At 42.5% G+C, this 18,814-nt stretch overlaps 2 protein-coding genes across 2 annotated transcripts; both read left to right on the top strand.

Annotated features, from left to right (window-relative positions):
* Positions 1-325: 325 nt before the first annotated feature.
* LOC308315061 (organic solute transporter subunit alpha) lies at positions 326-8,064 on the top strand (the record flags this gene model as incomplete). Its single annotated transcript, XM_080762889.1, has 8 exons — positions 326-418; positions 1,339-1,490; positions 2,459-2,532; positions 3,092-3,247; positions 3,437-3,548; positions 5,170-5,422; positions 6,398-6,468; positions 7,720-8,064. Exons 1-8 carry the CDS (start codon positions 352-354, stop codon positions 8,062-8,064), a joined length of 1,230 nt encoding a protein of 409 aa, XP_080619015.1. The 5' UTR covers positions 326-351.
* Positions 8,065-13,984: 5,920 nt separating this feature from the next.
* LOC308315060 (DIS3-like exonuclease 2) lies at positions 13,985-16,966 on the top strand (the record flags this gene model as incomplete). The annotated part of the gene is made up of 1 exon (XM_080762888.1): positions 13,985-16,966. The coding sequence occupies one exon, from the start codon at positions 13,985-13,987 to the stop codon at positions 16,964-16,966; it is 2,982 nt and encodes a 993-aa protein (XP_080619014.1).
* Positions 16,967-18,814: the final 1,848 nt, after the last annotated feature.

Raw genomic sequence — 18,814 nt, 5'->3', positions numbered from 1 at the left:
TAGAGGCAATCATAATCACTCTTTCAGAATGGACTTGGATCCCCACCTATGCACTTACCTGTCTAGTCAATCATTAATGCCCTCTATGAGAAGGGCATTGGTCATACAAGGGAAACCCCATGTCAATACGGAACTGACGGAGACAAGACGCTTCTTTAAAAACAAATATGGTCCTTCTTTGATGGTTCTGTTGTTCACGTCATTCGATTAGCCCTTGAATGGAGCTGTCGTCCTTTCGTTGCCGAGAGATGTTTTCCTGATATCTTTGCTTTCTCTTCTGAAGACCACAGCGGTTACTGTGCGGCCCTGCTGCGATCACCGTACCGATAGCTGTGAGAGTGAGCTGAGAAGATGGGCAGAGGGGCCAACTGCAGCTGGATGGGGCCTGAGCTCCCACTCTCGTCAGAGATCTTCAGTGGTAATTTTGTCTACACTATGCAGTACAGTTCAACCACGCAAAGTTCAATGGACATTCAGGATTTTATGTGTGCTATGAAAGTTAATACATTAAGATTTGTGTCTGCATTCTGGTATAACTGCATACTGATGGAACTGTGTGAGTGTAACCAAATGTTACACGTTCATATAGAAAGACTTTGAATCATTGGATGGGTGAGGACCTTTAGTTAATTGAAACTTTAAAAAAAAGAATCTGGACAGACAGTCTTCTTCCATTGTCCACCAGTCTTGTTTAAACTAAAGTATTGTTTTATGGTTTTATGCAAGAGAGAATTTCCATCCACAATTTGACAGAGAAACTGTATTCAAAGTGACAAGAGAACTATACATTATGCCGAATCCTATCCGGTCTGCTCAGTCAATCCGCACCATAGTACCCCCCCCCCACTGCCAAATGCATGCAAGCTGGGGTGCATACGTTGGTTAGACATACTAACAGTCCGACAGGCATTAGTCCCACAACTCCGTCGCTCCCGACATGTGTGGCCGGTTACAACTAACCCGCGGCCGGTTAAAACTCAACTGTGGCTCTCCACATGCGTGGCAGGTTAAATCCAACCTGTGGCAGGTTAAAACTAACCTGTGGCTCCCGACATGCATGGCAGGTTAAAACTAACCTGTGACTCCCGACATGCATGGCAGGTTAAAACTAACCTGTGACTCCCGACATGCCGGTTACAACTGACCCGCAGCCGGTTAAACCTGTGGCTTCCTGTTAGGTTTAGGGTAGGGTGCCGGACTAATGCCTGTCGGACTATTAGTACAACATGCACCCGGTGAAGCTACACAATAATGGCAACAGGATTTGTTCTCGTTCTTGTGTGTGTGTGTGTCTGTGCGTGCGTGCGTGTGTGTGTGTTTCATATTGCTTTGTGTCAGCCATCAAGGATGAGCTGTGGCTCTTCCTAATCCCCGCTGGCTTGGCTGTCATTCTTCTGGCTGTGTTCTTGGAGGAGGTGGGTTTCCTCCTACGCCACATCACCTCGTCCAGACGGAAGAGGCTGTACTTGTGGATACTCGGGATGTACCCGGTAACGTGAGCCCTCTCCCTCCCTCCTCCCTCCTCCCCTTCATGCAGCACTGTTGATTTTGCCACCAAATTTTGATCATCGTCTCTTGAATAGTTTTCATTTAGTTTCAGTCACATTGTAGTCACCCGGAATGTATTAGCGTTAGTCTAGTTTTATTTTTATCATAATATTTTAGTTTACTAAATCTTAAGTCTTAATGACTGATTTTTCACTTGCTGAAAATAGCCGATCTTGTAGATCTGCTATTTTCAGCATGCAAAGTGTAAAATACTGGATCTCTTGTCCACTAGTCCCTTCCTAACATTTTATTCTAGTTTTTATTTGTTGACGAAATTGTAGATATATTAATTTAGTCTTAGTTTTTAGTCATCATGGCTTAGTTTTCATTTAGTTTCCATTTAGTTCTCATCAGTAAAAAAAGGTCATAGTTTTAGTCTACGAAATCAACACTGGAGTGCAGACACTACACCAGTGCAGACACTACACCAGTGGTTTTCAACCTTTTTCATAACAAAGGCCCATTATTTATTTGGCATTTGATCCACGGACCACCATTAAATGATGAGATTTAGCCTCGCAGAGACCCAAAAACTGAAGAATATTTTGTTATCAATTTTGTCCACAATTCAGTGTTGGCAAAAGTTGATCAAAATACATTCTCTAATTGTGTAGACTTCTTGTAAATTAAGTAATGCAGATGTTTAACAATAACGTAAAATGAAACCAAATGGACCCATACAGGTCCATTTGAGTCTCAAGAGTTAAAGATGTCCATTTGTTTACCAACTCTCCATCATTCATCTGGGGACCACCTGGAACCCCCTCAAGGACCACTGGTTGAAAACCACTGCACTACACTGATCAAAATGAATGACATTTTCAATCTAAGGCTTTGTAACATGATTATAATATTTTTTTGCATTAATTACTTGAAATAACTTGGATTTATTGTATTTCTCTTATCTTAGGTCTTTGCATTGACCTCCCTCATAGCACTGTATATTCCCCGCTCATCGTCCGTGTGTAATTTCATCGCTTCATTGTGAGTTCTCATTGGAGCTTGTCAAAACTTCTCACACCTCACACATATACTCTTTATTTCAGTGGTTCCCAAAGTGGGGTCTGGGGGCACCCAGGGGTCCTTGAGGGAGTTCCATGGGGTCCCCAGCTAAATGATAGTTTGGAACCAAATGGACCCTTATGGGTCTGTAACTCAGAGAGTGTACGGATCAATTTGGTTCCATTTGTACACTCTCAGAGAGTCAGAGTTAAATTAACATTGATTTTACAAGTTGAATTGGGGGTCCCAGAGATAGAAATGCCATTAAATGGGGGGGATCCACTCCATAGCCTGGTGGACTGGTGGTCCTTGAAATGAAAATGGTTGAAAATCACTGCTCTTGTATGGGGGTCCCTGGTATATATTATATATTTTCAAATGGGGGGGTCCGCAGGCTAATTAGTGTCATTTTGGGGGTCTTTGACATGGAGAAGTTTGGGAACCACTGCTTTATGTGAAAGGCAGCAACTATACAGTACATTGGTCATGGTGACATCACGGGACAAGAACATGGAAGTATGTACTGTACATTTCTGTGCAGATACCATTCCATCTCGCTGTTGAAGTTTATGGGGCTCATCACAGACTTCTTTGGTGGGAAGGCACGCATGCTGGACATCTTGTCAGGGGAACAAGTTAGTCCAGACCCTTTCCCTTGCTGCTGCTGTTGCTGTCTCCCCATGATCGCCATCAACAGGTACAGAGTAGACCACCTCTTTCTGTTATACTGGGAAATCTTCAAGGATTTACATATACCAGAATGACAGAGCTTCAGTGGTCTGGTGTGATGATGGCATAACAGTTACCTCTCACTGCCACTTGGGGCCGCCAAAGTCAAACAATCAAACTATTAACAACAATATTATTAATGTTCCATCCTCCTCAGGAGCAGTCGGGGATGGATGATGGCTGCTGTTCTCCAGCTCTCTGTGGTTCGAAGCATCCTGTTTTTCATCACTCTGGTCCTCTGGACAGACGAGCAGTACGACTATGGAGATGTATGTGCATAACTCGTAACCTCATTAATGGAAACATTTACAAAACACGTCATAATATTTTGTGACATGCATCTGCCACGTGTAACTGTTAGTTACACATGGTCAGATGTTTCACTACAGAGAATACAATATGGAACGGAGTTTATAAGGTGGAGGGCATCGGATGGTTATGCTTTAAAACATTTGAGGTTAGATTTTGTCGTAGGGCAAGTGTATACCTTTTACTAAAACAGGGGTTTCAACGTGTTCAGGCCAAGGACCCAGATATGAAGCATGGATTTTTACATATTGTATGAAATTGTGTTGCAGATTATTCATAGAAAGATTCATAGACTTATCATCAGTCTGTGTTGGATTCATGTTAATGTGTATTTTCAGACATTTAACCACTCAAACTTATTTAGTAAACTTGCCCTTTTGCTCGTACTTGGTCTGCACCAAACACTAAATCTCTTTGCCAAAAATAAACAATACACACTTTGAGAGCTTGTACAACTCAAGTGGTAAATGTAAAAAAAGAAAATCCTACCACACAAATATTTGGTGCCCCCCTGTAGTAACTCTGAGGACACTCTAAGGGTATGTACGATTCTAAGCCAGGCCAGTGATGTTGATGTGTGTCCCTGAGCAAGACTCTTAACTCTTGATGGCTGCGATCGTTTGGTTTGAGCTGATAGCTGGATTTCCCCCGCGGGAGGAGTAGGTCCACATTATTATTGATTTATAGTAACCGGAATCTCCTGTCTGTCCAACTCCTTACCAAACAATAAGTACATTTTCACTAGCCTGGGTTTTGTTTTGTCAATCAGGAGAGAGAACTCCTGATTGGATACAGGATAAACAATAAGTGAAATTGGAAGTGATGAAACAAGTAAGCTAAGTGAGAAGATGCGATTGGAATTAGATCACTATAGCAGTGGTTCCCAAAGTGGGGTCCGGGGGGTCCCCAGTTAAATGATAGTTTGAAACCAAATGGACCCTTATGGGTCTGTAACTCAGAGAGTGTACAAATGGAACCAAATGGACCCGAGTTAAAATAACTAATATAAATTGGGGGTCCCAGAGATAGAAATGCCATTAAATGGGGGTCCGTAGACTAATGCATGTCAAACTGGGGGACCTTGAAATTAAACGGGTTGAGAATCACTGCTAGAGCCGTAAACATCATCTCTCATGGAGGTCCCTGGCATATCTTTTCAAATGGTGGGTCCGTGGGCTATTTAGTGTCAATTTGGGGGTCCTTGACATGAACAAGTTTGGGAACCACTGCACTATAGAATTGAAGCTGATTGGTAAACCACCTGGAAATAGTTATTATATATTACACTTAGTGGAGATGCGGTGTAACGACATGGATTTCTAAAGAAAATTGTTCAACGCAAAATGCTGCGTTCAAGTTCAGGAGACTTTCGGAAAAAAGGAATTCTCCTGAATTCTGCCTTCCAGTATGGCATGGAAAAGAGTGGCATTTTGCATTTCTTTCACCGTAGTAAATGCTGCATTCATGGTCTGGAGAGAGCAGTCTCTCAGTTGTTTTACAGACGGGTAAAAGGGCAGGGGCTGAAGCCCCCAAGTTTGATGTCTATGTGTGCACGTCCCTGTACTGTGTATATTTCTGCAGGTGGATTCGGTAAATCCCAACCTGTACGTGAACGGGATCATCGGCGTGTCGACCATGCTGTCGTTCTATGGCTACCTGCTCTTCTACAAGGCCACCAGGAGGGCGTTGCACGGCTACGGACTCAGGGCAAAGTTTGTGTGCATCGTGGCCGTGCTGGTGCTGTGTGGCCTGCAGAGTGGCATCCTGGAGACCATGGGCTCTCTGGCGGTCATACCCTGCGCCCCGCCTTTCTCTGTCATCGCTAGGTCCCAGCGTAAGTATACTGTTGTACTTGACCCATGGCTTCTGAATTCTAACAGTTTTCTGAAAAAGGACCAAGGACCCCCTCTGAAAGAATACTGTATATATTCAAAGATTTGCTCCACATTTTCACAATTTTTCATTACAGTATATTAGTGAAGCAGTAAAGACAATATGCTCTGCAGTTTAGATGCTACTATCAGCATAATATGAATTGGAACACTCAAAATAAAGGGATTAAAATATATATTATATACTACACCAACGATATCAGCTGCTTTTTGATGCAAATAACTTGAAAGTGAAAGTCTGAAAATAGCAGAATGTAGCAGAATGGAATAGATCAGGACGTCATCATCAAGTGGAGAACGGTGGTAGTTGTACATACTATTGTCTTGACTTTATTTTGGCCTATAAATATACAGTACATTGTATATGTCTAGCTTTCAAAGCTAACCCTAAAGGCAATGATCTGGAACCCTATCTACTGCTTAATATATAATTAAAGTAAATATTTCAAATCAATTAAAGGTATATACAGTAGATGATTGTAAGTATCCTTTGTGTTTGATTATATGGAGCTTGAGTGACTTTGCCAGGTTGTACAGTACGGTACGTACATGTATTTCACTCCTGAAAAAAACACCCTTGAGCATGGGAAATGTTAGGGAGCATTTCAAAAATGTATATTACATATATTATCATTGAGAATGTTATCAAATTATGACATAGGTTCTGGGTTTTTACCATTTTTATTTTCACATTATTAGGCAACAACGTCTTATGTACGCCCGACCCGATATGCTCTGAGACGTGCATAAAGACCCGCACACCGTCTGTACTCACAATACGAACACTTTATTTAGGCGTTTCGGTCAAAGACGGTGTGCAGGTCTTTGTGCACTTGTGCATGTTTTCTGAATATTTTGACATCATTAGAATGTAATCCATGGTAAAATGAGTGATGTTCTCTGTCCTCCTCCACCAGTAATCTATCACTACTGTGTCATTGTGGAGATGTTCTGCATCGGCCTCTATGCCCGCCACACCTTCCGCAAGGTCAGTACATTTAAGTACAATTTTGAAGTATTTGTAAATCACTTGAGTACGTCCAATTTCCAATACTTCATCTCAGAGGCAAATATTGTACTTTTACTCCACTACAATTATTTGAACACTTTAGTTACTATAGTTACTTTGTAGATTTTGTTTATTATTATCAAACATGCAGTAACCACTTCAGCCCTGTATACATTTGAATACATTTGAAAACTTTACACGAGACATTCGGCACAATGACTACTTTCTACTTTGGGTACTTTAAGTAGGTTCAAGGTTCAAGGTGTTTTATTGTCACACAGATGTACAGGTACAGCATTGTGAAAAGCTTTCGTTGGGTGATGCTCCACAATACACATAAGTAAAAAGTAACATTTTAATAACAATACTAAGTATAAAAGTTTAAAAAAAGTTTAAAGGACTCAGATCAGTAGTATACAAGACCATAATACCACGGAATGATCCATGTTCATTTAGGCTTGTTGAGCAGTCTCACAGCCTGGGGGAGAAAACTGTTCTTCAGTCTGTTTGTGTTGGCTTTGATACTTTGGTACATTTTGATGTCAATACTTTTGTATGCTTTTACTCAATTAAATGTTAAATTGAGGACTTTTTACTTCTACACTGCAGTATTAATACTTTTACTTAAAGGACTACTTCACCACTTTTCAACCTATCTTCATATAATTGGTCCACTAATGTTCATGATAAAATACCACAATTTTGTTCTACTTGGTCTGTGTCTCATAGGAGCACTGTGGCACCAGTTGCATCATCGTTAAGCAGATCTTTTTTTTTTTAATGGCTTCCATTTTCGCATTGCAACTTTTCAGGAATTAGCTTGGATTCCCCATCAATGATGTCACTGGTGGATGGGTTTCTGAACTGCCCACAGCCCTCCTATGAGAAGCAGGCTGAGTAGAAAAAAATCACACCCGTGTGAACTGAGTGTTGCAACTCCCATCTCCGCCTGCCCCCCCCCCCCCCCCTCTCTCTCTCTCTCTCATTTGCAGGCATCAGTGCAGCACTATCTCTCTCTGGCACAACAGCGCCACTTTTACCCCTACTGGTACTCTAAACATAGTAACATAGTCACTTAGTCACGGACATTGCTGTTACTTGGAGTGGTTAAACAAAAAAATGGTGCCATTTCATTAGCTAGGACCAATTATATGAAGATAGGTTGAAAAGTGGTGAAGCGGTGCTTTCAGTAAAAAAATAATGTAATACTTTTTTCCACCGCTGCGTCAGGTGGAGCCGAGCATGGGGGACGACTTGGATCTGGAGGAGAGGAATATCCATAAAGCCCAGTTGTTGGAGAAGGCGGTCCAAACGGACAGCGTTTCAACCGAGCCCTGGCCTGGCGGCAACAATCCGGGCTACCAAAGTGACAGCGAAGACAGCCTGTGCAAAATTGAGCACGCCCCTCTGGATCGCTTCCCGTTCCCTCTGCAGCCCGCACCTCGCCGTGACCTACACAAGCCCGGGACGTTGACGGCGGCGCTTCACGATCTTTCGGGGGAAAGTAATCGCCCGGATCTGGCCACGGTGACTGTCGTAGCTGATGTGGACCCTAGTGGTGTCACGGTTGTCTGACCTCTCTTTTTTTGGGTGACATACAGTATTTGTTCCAAAAACAATGTCATGTTCTCCATGTCTGGTTGTAATATGGAGTTTGTACTTTGGGTACCGAGCTTGCCGTGCTAGGCTCACCATAGTGCCTTTTAGGAGTTGTTAAAATGACGATTTGCTAGTAAACAACTAAACAAGTAGAGGAAAGGAAGAGAAGTTTCAACAATGTCTGTGAAAAAGTAACAGGAACATAAATGTATTTGTCTGCTAGGAATAGGATTAATAGAAGGCAACAGGGGATCTGAACTCCCCCAAAGATCCAATTTATAAAGGAAAGAATCAACCTAGTGCAGGGGTTTCCAACTGATTGTGAACCAGGGACCACCACCCTGACTAAGAAGAAAGTCCATCAAATGTAAGACAACATTTGAATGAATAGCTGATAAAAAGATTGAAGTGAAATCATGACTGTTAAGTGTTAAGGGCCTGCTTTCATTCACGATACTACGTGCAACAAATTATATCAAGCCCAGGCATTATTTAACTGAAATATACGAGTGGTCCAGAGCCACTGATCTATTCCTATCCCACCTCACTTTATCCAACCTTCCATTAAGTTAAATAACTCAGAAACTATAAAACATTTCAAAGTAAAAAGTTTTGTGTGTCTCCACAGTAAGCTGAATAATAAAAAGTGTGAATGGAGTTTCTAGGTGAAAGTAATTTTTGACGTGCCAATGTCTGCCATTGAGTCCCATTGTAAATTTGAAAGCACTATATTTCTAAAACTATGAAACATTTCAAAGATTATTTTTCAGGCAAACATGTAACACTGGGTAAGATGAACCTAAGTAGGCTAGAATGGGGTTGGTAGGTTTAAGTATGTAGGACTAGTAGTTTTTTTCATTATTTTCAAATCCTCAAAAATGATGAAAAAAGGCGTACGATATGGGCTATAGCCCATGGTCCAAAATGATGAAAAACGAGGATAAAAAAAAATCAAAAATTAAAGAAACGATGGGCTATAACCCATCGTTTTTTTTTCTTTTTTCCAAATCCTCAAAAATCATTTTTCATCATTTTTGAGGATATGAAAATATAAAAAAACGATGGGTTATAGCCCATGTTTTTTGAAATTATGAAAAAAATGAACCATGTAAATACAACACATTGAGCAGGGCACTGCAGGGAGTTGCACCCCGTTCCGGTAAACCAGAAGTACGACACCAGTGCCTTAGTTTTTGTGTTGTCATTTACAGGTTTTGACGATTTGACAAAAATGAAAAAATGAAAAAAACGATGGGTTATAGCCCATGGCTGCATCCGAATTGCTAGGGTTGTTCCCTACTCCCTATCCCCCATACGGGGATCCAGACTCTAGTGGACTCTATAGTGATGATTTCGGACAATACTCCCTGTATTGGGAGCACCGACTCTGACGTCAATATCGGTAGAGGGCGCTGTAGTTCCGCGGGTTCATGTACTTTTTATTTGCATGAAATCCCCATTAGGTTTTTTCAGATCGCCTCATAAAGAACTGTTTGAAAAATAAACAAATCATCCCGGCCGTTTCACTCATTTGGATATGAAGAATCAACTGACTACAAGAAACCAGTCAAAACGCTGCTGCTGAATTTCCGCTAGGAACAGACTGTATCAAATAAGTGACTGCAGGCTGTCACCTCCCTGCAAGGACAGTTTGTAAAATTATTTTTAAATTCATGAATGAATAAAGAAAAAATAGGTTAATGAAAATATGTTTGCAGGCATTTAGGCCTATATATCTATGATAAAAAGGTTATTTTAAAATAACAATGGGCCTATGATTATTATCAATAAATTAATATTAGGCTATATCCATTATCCAGCAATATTAAACAGTGCACAACCTTGACAACATATGAAAATATCAGTAGCATGATTGATTAACCACATGAACCCCCGCTAATACTGGGGCGGGGGATACAGCAAAAATAGCCGATCTATAAGTAACGCGACGTCCGTGTTGTGAGCTTGTATACTTTTACTTGGGTACTTTTGGTAAAGACCAAAAGTAGCCGATCTACAAGCTCTGCTCACAATACGGACGTTTGGTGTTTTAAACAGAAACCGCAGTCCAATAAATGACTGCCTATACACACAATGAGGTTTTAATGCATTTATCGCAATTCAATTAAATAATGTTAGATAGCATATTTTTTCATGGCAGGAATTAATGAATATTAATAAAACATATGTTCGGACACAATTAATATGTGTCTCACATGCATCCATTTAGCCTACGTTTGTGATAAGGAATCTCACAAATATATTCTACAGCAAGCAACTGATTGCTCTCCTAACGTCATGCGCTGGGCCTGGGTGATACAATGAATCAGATTAGTAATACTATTGCAAATGAGTAGATTTATTATAAATAAAATAAAACAATTTCAAATAAATGCACAGATCATCTCGAGATCTGTAGCTTCGAGATCCGCCAGGGAAGAAAAGAGGGGAAAACAAAAGTTTAAAAAGTGCATTTGTGTTGATTTCTTTCGCTGGTTCAACTTCTGCCTCTTCTGAGTTGGAGCGCATTGCGCAATGAGCGCATGCATGCAGAAGCAGCGCACGTGAACGCGTGCATGTGCGCTCAAGAGCGAGCTTGCGCAATGCATTATGGGGCAGATTTGCTTCGCTGTGTTTTTGTAGTGACCATCGGATGCTCCCTACAATTCCCGGTGCATTGTGGGATACTTCAGTCCACTACGTTAGGGTGCAAAAATGCTCACTACACATTCGGACACTATAACAAAATGAATTCGGACGCAGCCTCTTTTTAGAGCCGATCGGTGTTACATTATGAGTTGTCCGGGCGCGTATATAGTTGAACTACAGAAATCAATAAAAAGACGTATTTTGGACCATAAAACGTATAAAAACGGTATGCGCATAGCACGGTTGTGTATAATAAAGCGTATAGAAACGCTTTCAGCATTCTAAGTGTTAAGTTAATTATTATTATTATAAAAAAATAATTAATCAATTATTTTGGATAATAAATAGGTAGTAATCTAATATGTAATATAATACACCACAAACACCACCTTGTTAATCAGCTGGACACAATACATTATATATACTACACATTACTACCTGATGGGTAATGTAGTTCAGTCTACAAACTCACCACAAACACCACCTTGTTAATCAGCTGGACATATACATATTCCATTACACATTACTGCCCGCTTCACAATATCAACTGAACAACACATTATATTACATATTAGATTACTACCTATTTATTATCCAAAATAATTGATTAATAATTTTTTATAATAATAATAATTAATAATAAAAATTGAAAAACGGCTGTTGCACAAAGCAATTAAATAAAAAGAAACACTCTTAATTACTCGATTAATAGATGGCTAAGAAAATAATGGGTAATTGCAGCCCTACTGTATAGGTGTTAGGTGTTGACTTACATTGAGCATTCCCAGCAGTATATCAGACTGTTTCCTATAGATGTTTATAGTTGTTATAGGTGTTCTTGGATTGAGCGTTGCCAGTTCTAGTTGTTACAGTAAGTGTTCTTACATTGAGCGTTCCCAGCAGTATCAGAGTGTTCCCTATGCCCAGGTGGTAGATGGATCTCAGGATGAGAGCCAAAGTGAGCGGTCGGAGGCCATATCGCTGAGCCAACACACCCAGAACCGACAGACCAGCCATCACCCAGAACATCAACAACATGGCGTCGTCTATGGCTCCTACAGGGAGGAGAGGGGAGGATGGAGGAACAAGAGACATACTTTTAGAATAAGTTATATATTGGGTTAGAGCTAGGCAATATATAAATAATAATATGCAGATTATAAGATGTATGTTGTTGCAGCAGTGGCTCAGGTGGTGGTAGAGCGGCGTGTGTGTGTGTGTGTGTGTGTGTGAATGTGATGCACACTGCAAAACGCACCAGACAAAGGTACTACAGAAATGCACCATGCAGAAATGCTTAATCTGTAACTTTTCTTGCATTACACAATAGGCTACTTACTAAACAGGTGCGGGATTGAATAGGTCTGAAAACACTAAAACTAATAACTAAATACAAACTGGCAAACCCGCTCTAAAAACGAACTAAACGAACTAAAACCCAAGGATGTTTACAAAACAGAATAACAAAAACAAATAAGTAAACAAATTCAAATTAAACTATAATGAAAACTCCCAAACTATTATAACCTTGGTATGGGCAGGCCATTAAGCTTTTGTTTTGTTTCTGACAAGGTGAAAATGTTGCTACATTATGACAACTTAGAGCTGTGTTGTTCAGGCTCAGTGGCCTATCCAGATTGGAGTTAAATTATTTTTATGCAGTCTTAAAACAATGCAATAGGCCAGACAGGTCTGGTCAATTGCAAAATAATGCATATACATATTGTTGCAGCGGTTTAAAAGGCCGCCGCAAGGAGCTAAACATGAGAGTTAAAAGGACACTTGTATGACGCGCACGCAATTAATTCAGGTTCACTCCAGCTGTACGTTTGACCATTATCACTCACCACACGTAAAGGTTACAACAGTTCCCAGGGTTTAGCTATACCTAAACGTGGATGTAAAGGTCTCTGTCCAACTTCCATTACTCTAGTGACAGGTAAACGTTATATCAGTGTGGCAGCGCGCCAGCGCCCCAGTCCCAGCTGTGCGGTGCCATTAAAGTGACAAACCATCAATTATACTAGCACATGAGACTAAAGGCATATACAACTATGCACTATGGCTCCTTGTGGTGTTGGCCCGATAAGCGGCTGGAAATGAGCACAGAGTGAGGAGGTCAAATGCAGCCACACCGTGGTTTATTCCCAAAAGAAGGTGTACAGCATGGGAAATGGCATGACAAGCAGCAAACAAATAGGGCATGTTGGTGTGCAGCTCCACCATGCCCTCTCACTGATCTAACACTGAGTGTGTGTGTGTGCTTCCTGGCAGCCTTTTATAGGCAGCTGAAACAATCAGTGCAGACTCTACCATATTACCGGTCAAACATGCAACACTTCTGAACCCCACATAACCCACATCACATGAGCCTATAAATCTATATCACTACACCGGTAAGTAAATATAAATTATGCCCACTATTGCAAGATAAACCACATATCCCATTATTATTAGCAGCTCCAATGCATAACTCAAACACCCCCTAGCCATTTCACTGTGGTCCAGTCCAGACCAATATATGGTGCTCTGGTATAGCCTGGGGACTCTTTTGCCCGAACAGACAGAACAGTAAGTATTCAATTACCCATAACACAGTCTCATATTATATATTGTACTTATTGCCCTGACACATATTCATTCTTAACTGTATTGCACTTGCCCATCATGATCAAACATCCCTCTGTTTCCCCAGGTGATACTGTCCAATGCTGAGTGGCCATCCTGCCGGATAGGAAACAACTCCCATGTTCATAATACTTTCAATAAACCAGTTCAACTCATGACTTTTCCTTTGTGTGCAAATACAACTAACTAAAGTACATATGCTGTGCAAATATAAATACTTCAATCAAACACTGGTACAATATGTGTGCAAAATAAGCATAAATGTGCCAAATATAAGTAACGGAGGACCTCTTCGTTACACTCCTACACATATTACGCAAGGCAACAGTTTAGTGTTTTGTTTGTTTTGTGTGTGATGTCAGACCACACAGAAATGGGACTGCCTATATAAGCAGTTATATATGCAGAGATACAGTGAGATGATGAGACAGGAGATAAAGATACAGGGTAATATATATAATCTTAGAATATATAGATAATAGGGACAGACTTCAAACTGAAGAGAAAGAGAGCCAGCCAAGAGAGATTAAGAACAGAGTGTGCACACCATAACGGTGTGGATGTTTTTCCATCACTGCTGACAGAATATATTTCCCATCACTGCTGACAGAATATATTCATGGCTAGGAGATATAAGTGGGGTAACAACTCCACCACTGCTCAGAAGGATGACCAATATAATTCCACCACTCAGAAAGACCAATATGCCAGGCTCTTGAGCAAGCATCATGGCATCAAGTTCAAGACATACGTGGAGCAGTATGCACAAGGGTTGTCATTACAGGGGGAAGAACACAGACCGAGCACAGCACTCGAGACCGACAGACTCGACACACCTCAGCGGAGGGGCGACCAGGGTTTCATCGACTTCTCACGTTCAAATGATTTCTCCTCCAGGAACTGCAGCAAAGGAGGGGAGAACGGCTCCATTAATTATGACCGAAATGTCTCGCAGGACTGTGACAGGAAGCATCATGGCGTGTCTGGCAACAAGCAGCGACGTGGAGAGAGGAGATCCGCCATCACTGGTCGCCAATATGGAGACGTGGAGTATGTGGGGGAATCCCGCCCTCCCAGAGCAAGAGACTCCCAACCACACCAGAGGCAGCAGCAGAGGAGGAACAAAGACCTCCACAGAGACTATACGAGGGATGGTGCCCCATGTCACCAAGGCAGCGCATCATGGCCCAAGAAGGTCAGCTGCAATGGCCAGGAACAAGAGAAGAAAAGGCCAAAGAAGAAGAACGTGCCAAAGCATCACGAGGAGAACAGAAGGGACGGCATGATGAGAGCTGCAGTCAATGCCAACAACATGCAGCAGCAGCACGCAGCCCATGCCCCTTATTTCCACGCTGGCTATATTAATAATGGCACAGGGGGGCAATGGCCAAGGAAGCAAATCTTTGAATCTTACATGACCTCTGAGGAAGTAAACCAGGGCCTAAAGAGTGGACAACTAATTCAAGGACCATTAAGAATCAACCCCCGGAAGTACCAGGAGGCTTTCATTCCATCGCCGGACGGCACACGTGATATATTCCTTGATGGGATCTTAGCTCGTAACCGAGCACTCAACGGTGATGTAGTAGTGGTGCAGGTTCTTCCACGGGAGAAGTGGAAGGTCGTGAGATCGGATAATGACGTTGAATTCGACACCCTTGACCCTTCTGTCCCACGACTCAATAGAGAAATACTCCAAAGGACCGCCAATGTGGTGTACATCGTCGAGCAGAAACACTCCAGAGCCGCTACGGGTTTCCTCAAATTCAACCACAACAACAATAACAAGTTCTTTACCATGTTCTGCCCTGTGGACCACCGGGTGCCACGGATAAATGTTCCCCTTGCCGACTGCCCCGCCGACTTCATCTCCCGCCCGAGTGACTACTCCAACACCTTGTTCATCTGTCGTATCACCGACTGGCCGGCTGACAGTTGGTTAGCTGAAGGCCGTCTTGCAAATACGTTGGGGCAGGCCGGGGATATCGAACCAGAGACAGAAGGCATCCTGACAGAGTATGATGTGGATTTCTCAGAGTTCTCGCAAGACGTGCAGGACTGCCTCCCCAATAATCTACCCTGGACCATCCCACCTGAGGAGTTTAGCAAGAGGAGAGATCTGAGGAATGAGTGTATATTCACCATTGACCCCGATACAGCTAGAGACCTGGATGATGCATTGTCTTGTAAACCACTCCCGGATGGTAATTTTGAGGTTGGAGTCCACATTGCTGACGTGAGTTACTTTGTGAAAGAGGGCAATGCTCTGGACTTGATGGCCAGCCAGAGAGCCACCAGTGTATACATGGTCCAAAAGGTGATCCCCATGTTGCCCAGGCTGCTGTGTGAGGAGCTGTGCAGTCTGAACCCTCTCACCGACAGACTTACATTCTCAGTCATCTGGACCATCACACCACAGGGGAAGATACTGAACGAGTGTTTTGACCGTTCCGTGATCCGCTCCTGCGTGAAGCTGAGCTATGACCACGCACAGTGCATGATCGAGGCACCAGACAAGCTGTTTTCCCCCGAGGAGCTGCCTCCCGTGGCCCCTGAGCACACCATTGAGGAGATCCAACATGCTGTGCTCAACTTGCACTCCATAGCCAAGAACCTCAGAGCTCAGCGCTTCCAAGAAGGAGCTCTCCGACTGGACCGGCTGAAGCTCTCGTTCACCTTGGACGAAGAAACCATGATGCCACAGAGCTGCCATGTTTACCAGTACAGAGAGAGCAACGAGCTGGTGGAGGAGTTCATGTTACTGGCCAATATAGCCACAGCCCAACAGATCTACCGCTCCTTCCGAGAGCTGGCCCTGCTCAGATGCCACCCTCCACCCCAGGCCAAGATGGTGGCAGAGTTACAGGAGTTCTGTGACCAAATGGGCCTCGACATCGACTTCTCCTCCGCCGGAGCTCTACACAGTAGCCTCCTTGCCATCTTCAGCGATGATGAGTATTCCAGTGCCAGGAAGGAGGTCCTCACCAACATGTGTTCCAGACCAATGCAAATGGCAGAGTACTTCTGCACTGGCGTTCAGCAGGAGGAGTCTCGTTTTAAGCACTACGCCCTCAACGTTCCATTCTACACTCACTTCACCTCGCCCATCCGCCGATACGCTGACGTCATTGTACACAGGCTACTGGCTGCCTCCCTGGGTTGCGGCCCACCTGTAAAGCTGACCAGAGAGCGGATACATAAGCAGGCATCCCATTGCAACGACAAGAGGGCGGCCTCTAAGAGAGCCCAGGACCTCAGCACAGAGCTGTTCTTCGGTGTGTTAGTCAAGGAGTGTGGTCCTCTGGACTCCGAGGCCATGGTGATGGGAGTACTGGACCATTCCTTTGACATAATGGTTCTCCGCTATGGTGTTCAGAAACGCATCTACCTCAAGTCTCTGCCGGGCCTGGAGATCCAGCATCACAAGGTAGGGAAGAAATCTGAGCTGACACTCGTCTGGGCGTCAGATGAGGACCCGCAGCAACCCTCTGTTTGTCAGGTCATTTCACTCTTTACCGTAGTTGAGGTGCAGCTCATAGCGGACCCTGTTACAATGAAATGCAGTGCCGTGCTTAAAAGGCCAGATGAGAACGCATTATAGAACATTCAAAGGTACATAATTAAAATGTATGACATTTGTCACTGACCCACTCTGGAACGGTTATGCAATAGCAATACCCATTGTAGCCTATACCCATTATCAGAGTACAACTTGTACCCATTAATATAATAGGGTCTCTAATACAGAACAGAGACAACAAGAGAGAGGAGAGACTGCGGGCAGATTAATTTGTACACTTTGAGTTCAAACAGATGGTTGCGTTTAAAAGGATTTTCAGCTGAATGCTGAGGTCCCGGGCTCTCTTAGATGCCGTCCTCTTGTCGTTGAAGTGGGATGCCTGCTTATGTATCTGCTCTTGGGTCAGGTTTACAGGAGGGAAGCAGGAGTGCCAGACAGCTGGGCCTACAATGAATCCTACACAAAAGCAGAAGCTGAATGCTATGCAGGAGATGCTCGTCTGGGAACTTGAGGCTAGACTTCAGAGCGGTGTCAGCCTCAACAGATGAGCAAGAGATTGATCAATTCCCAAAGTAACAACCATAAATAATGATCTTACACAGGTCTGATCTGTATATTCTAGACCTATAGGTGATTCTCTTCCTCTTCTACACTTCTACACTTCTCTATTTTATTTTAACTTATTTTTATTTTTGTATGTCTTCAAATCATGTCCTCTATAATGTTTATTTTACACTGTCTATCCTAATGCCCTGTGTCTTAATGTATCAATGCTTAATGTATATGTAAAACACTGAATTGCCTTGCCTTGTTTAAACATGCTATACAAATAAACATTCCCCTTCCCGCCTTGCCTTTGCCTTCTAGTGGTTCTGGAGGACGCTTCCTCTGCAGAGTAGAAGCACAGCCGGCATGAGGAGAAGAAGGAACTGCTTGGAGAAAAGGGACTGCATGGCTAAAACGTTCCTCACTCTAGAGCAGAAGCTTGAAGGTGGTGTAAAAATAATTAAACATTTTTTTGTTTTTTTTCTCTATAATATTCTAATTAGTAATCAATAATCATACACAGAGTTTTGTATAGAGAGTTTTGTTCGGTATTAACAGGAGTCTGTCTCCCTGTCACTCCAGCTCTTTAGTAAGCAGAAAATACATTATCAGGTGAGGATATCAATGTTATCCAAATCAGGAGAGCAAACTCACAAAGGTACTTTATCAACATTGTTGTGTTCCAATTCCAATGTTATTGTGTTCCAATTCATGTTTTTTGTTTAATCACTTGCAATTTCACTTGTTTGTCCTGTATATCCTGTATGAGTTCCCTCTCCTGTGTAGATCAAATTAAAATAGTGTCCAAACCTGAAATGTATTTAGAGACAGACCTTTTCTTGAATCAATTGATTCCTCAATTACAGTGCCTGGTGTGCTGTGTTTGCCTTGATCTGATGGTGTTGTGTTTTTTGTTTTGTTTTAGATTCTCCACTGGTTATCTGCATGTGTCTTCGTTTTGAAAGCGTCCTCAGTCCTTTCTGTAGATCATGCATTACGAAATTGGAACCAGGCAATTTTATTTGTCTTTTTGTTTTCAGGTGTATGTAGTTTGTTAGATAAGGATGCCAATTTGTCAAATATATGATTTATAACTTGCACTATGAATGAGCCTTTATGGTTTGTATAGTGCAGTGGACCCCAAATTGCAATAGGCAGCACTGCAGACCTCATTTGAGACTTTGTGGCAGGGACCCCGCAAAAGATTTTTTTGTTGTTGGATTATGGTTAGTACAGAATTTGACTGTAGGTGGTGAAGAGATGAGATAGAGGGAGAAGTGAAGCCTATGATCTGAATAGTCGGAGAGGTCCTTCTGGATGGTGCAGCTTATGAGTCAGGCAGCTAGACTCATGGCATGTGCTCATGACAGGTTTTGTCCCCAC

This window comes from Protomyctophum bolini (genome assembly GCF_963924005.1).
Source record: "Protomyctophum bolini genome assembly, chromosome: 5".
NCBI classification, from domain to species: Eukaryota; Metazoa; Chordata; class Actinopteri; order Myctophiformes; family Myctophidae; genus Protomyctophum; species Protomyctophum bolini.
Note: the sequence above shows the minus strand (reverse complement) of the source record. Positions and strands in the feature narration are given on the sequence as shown.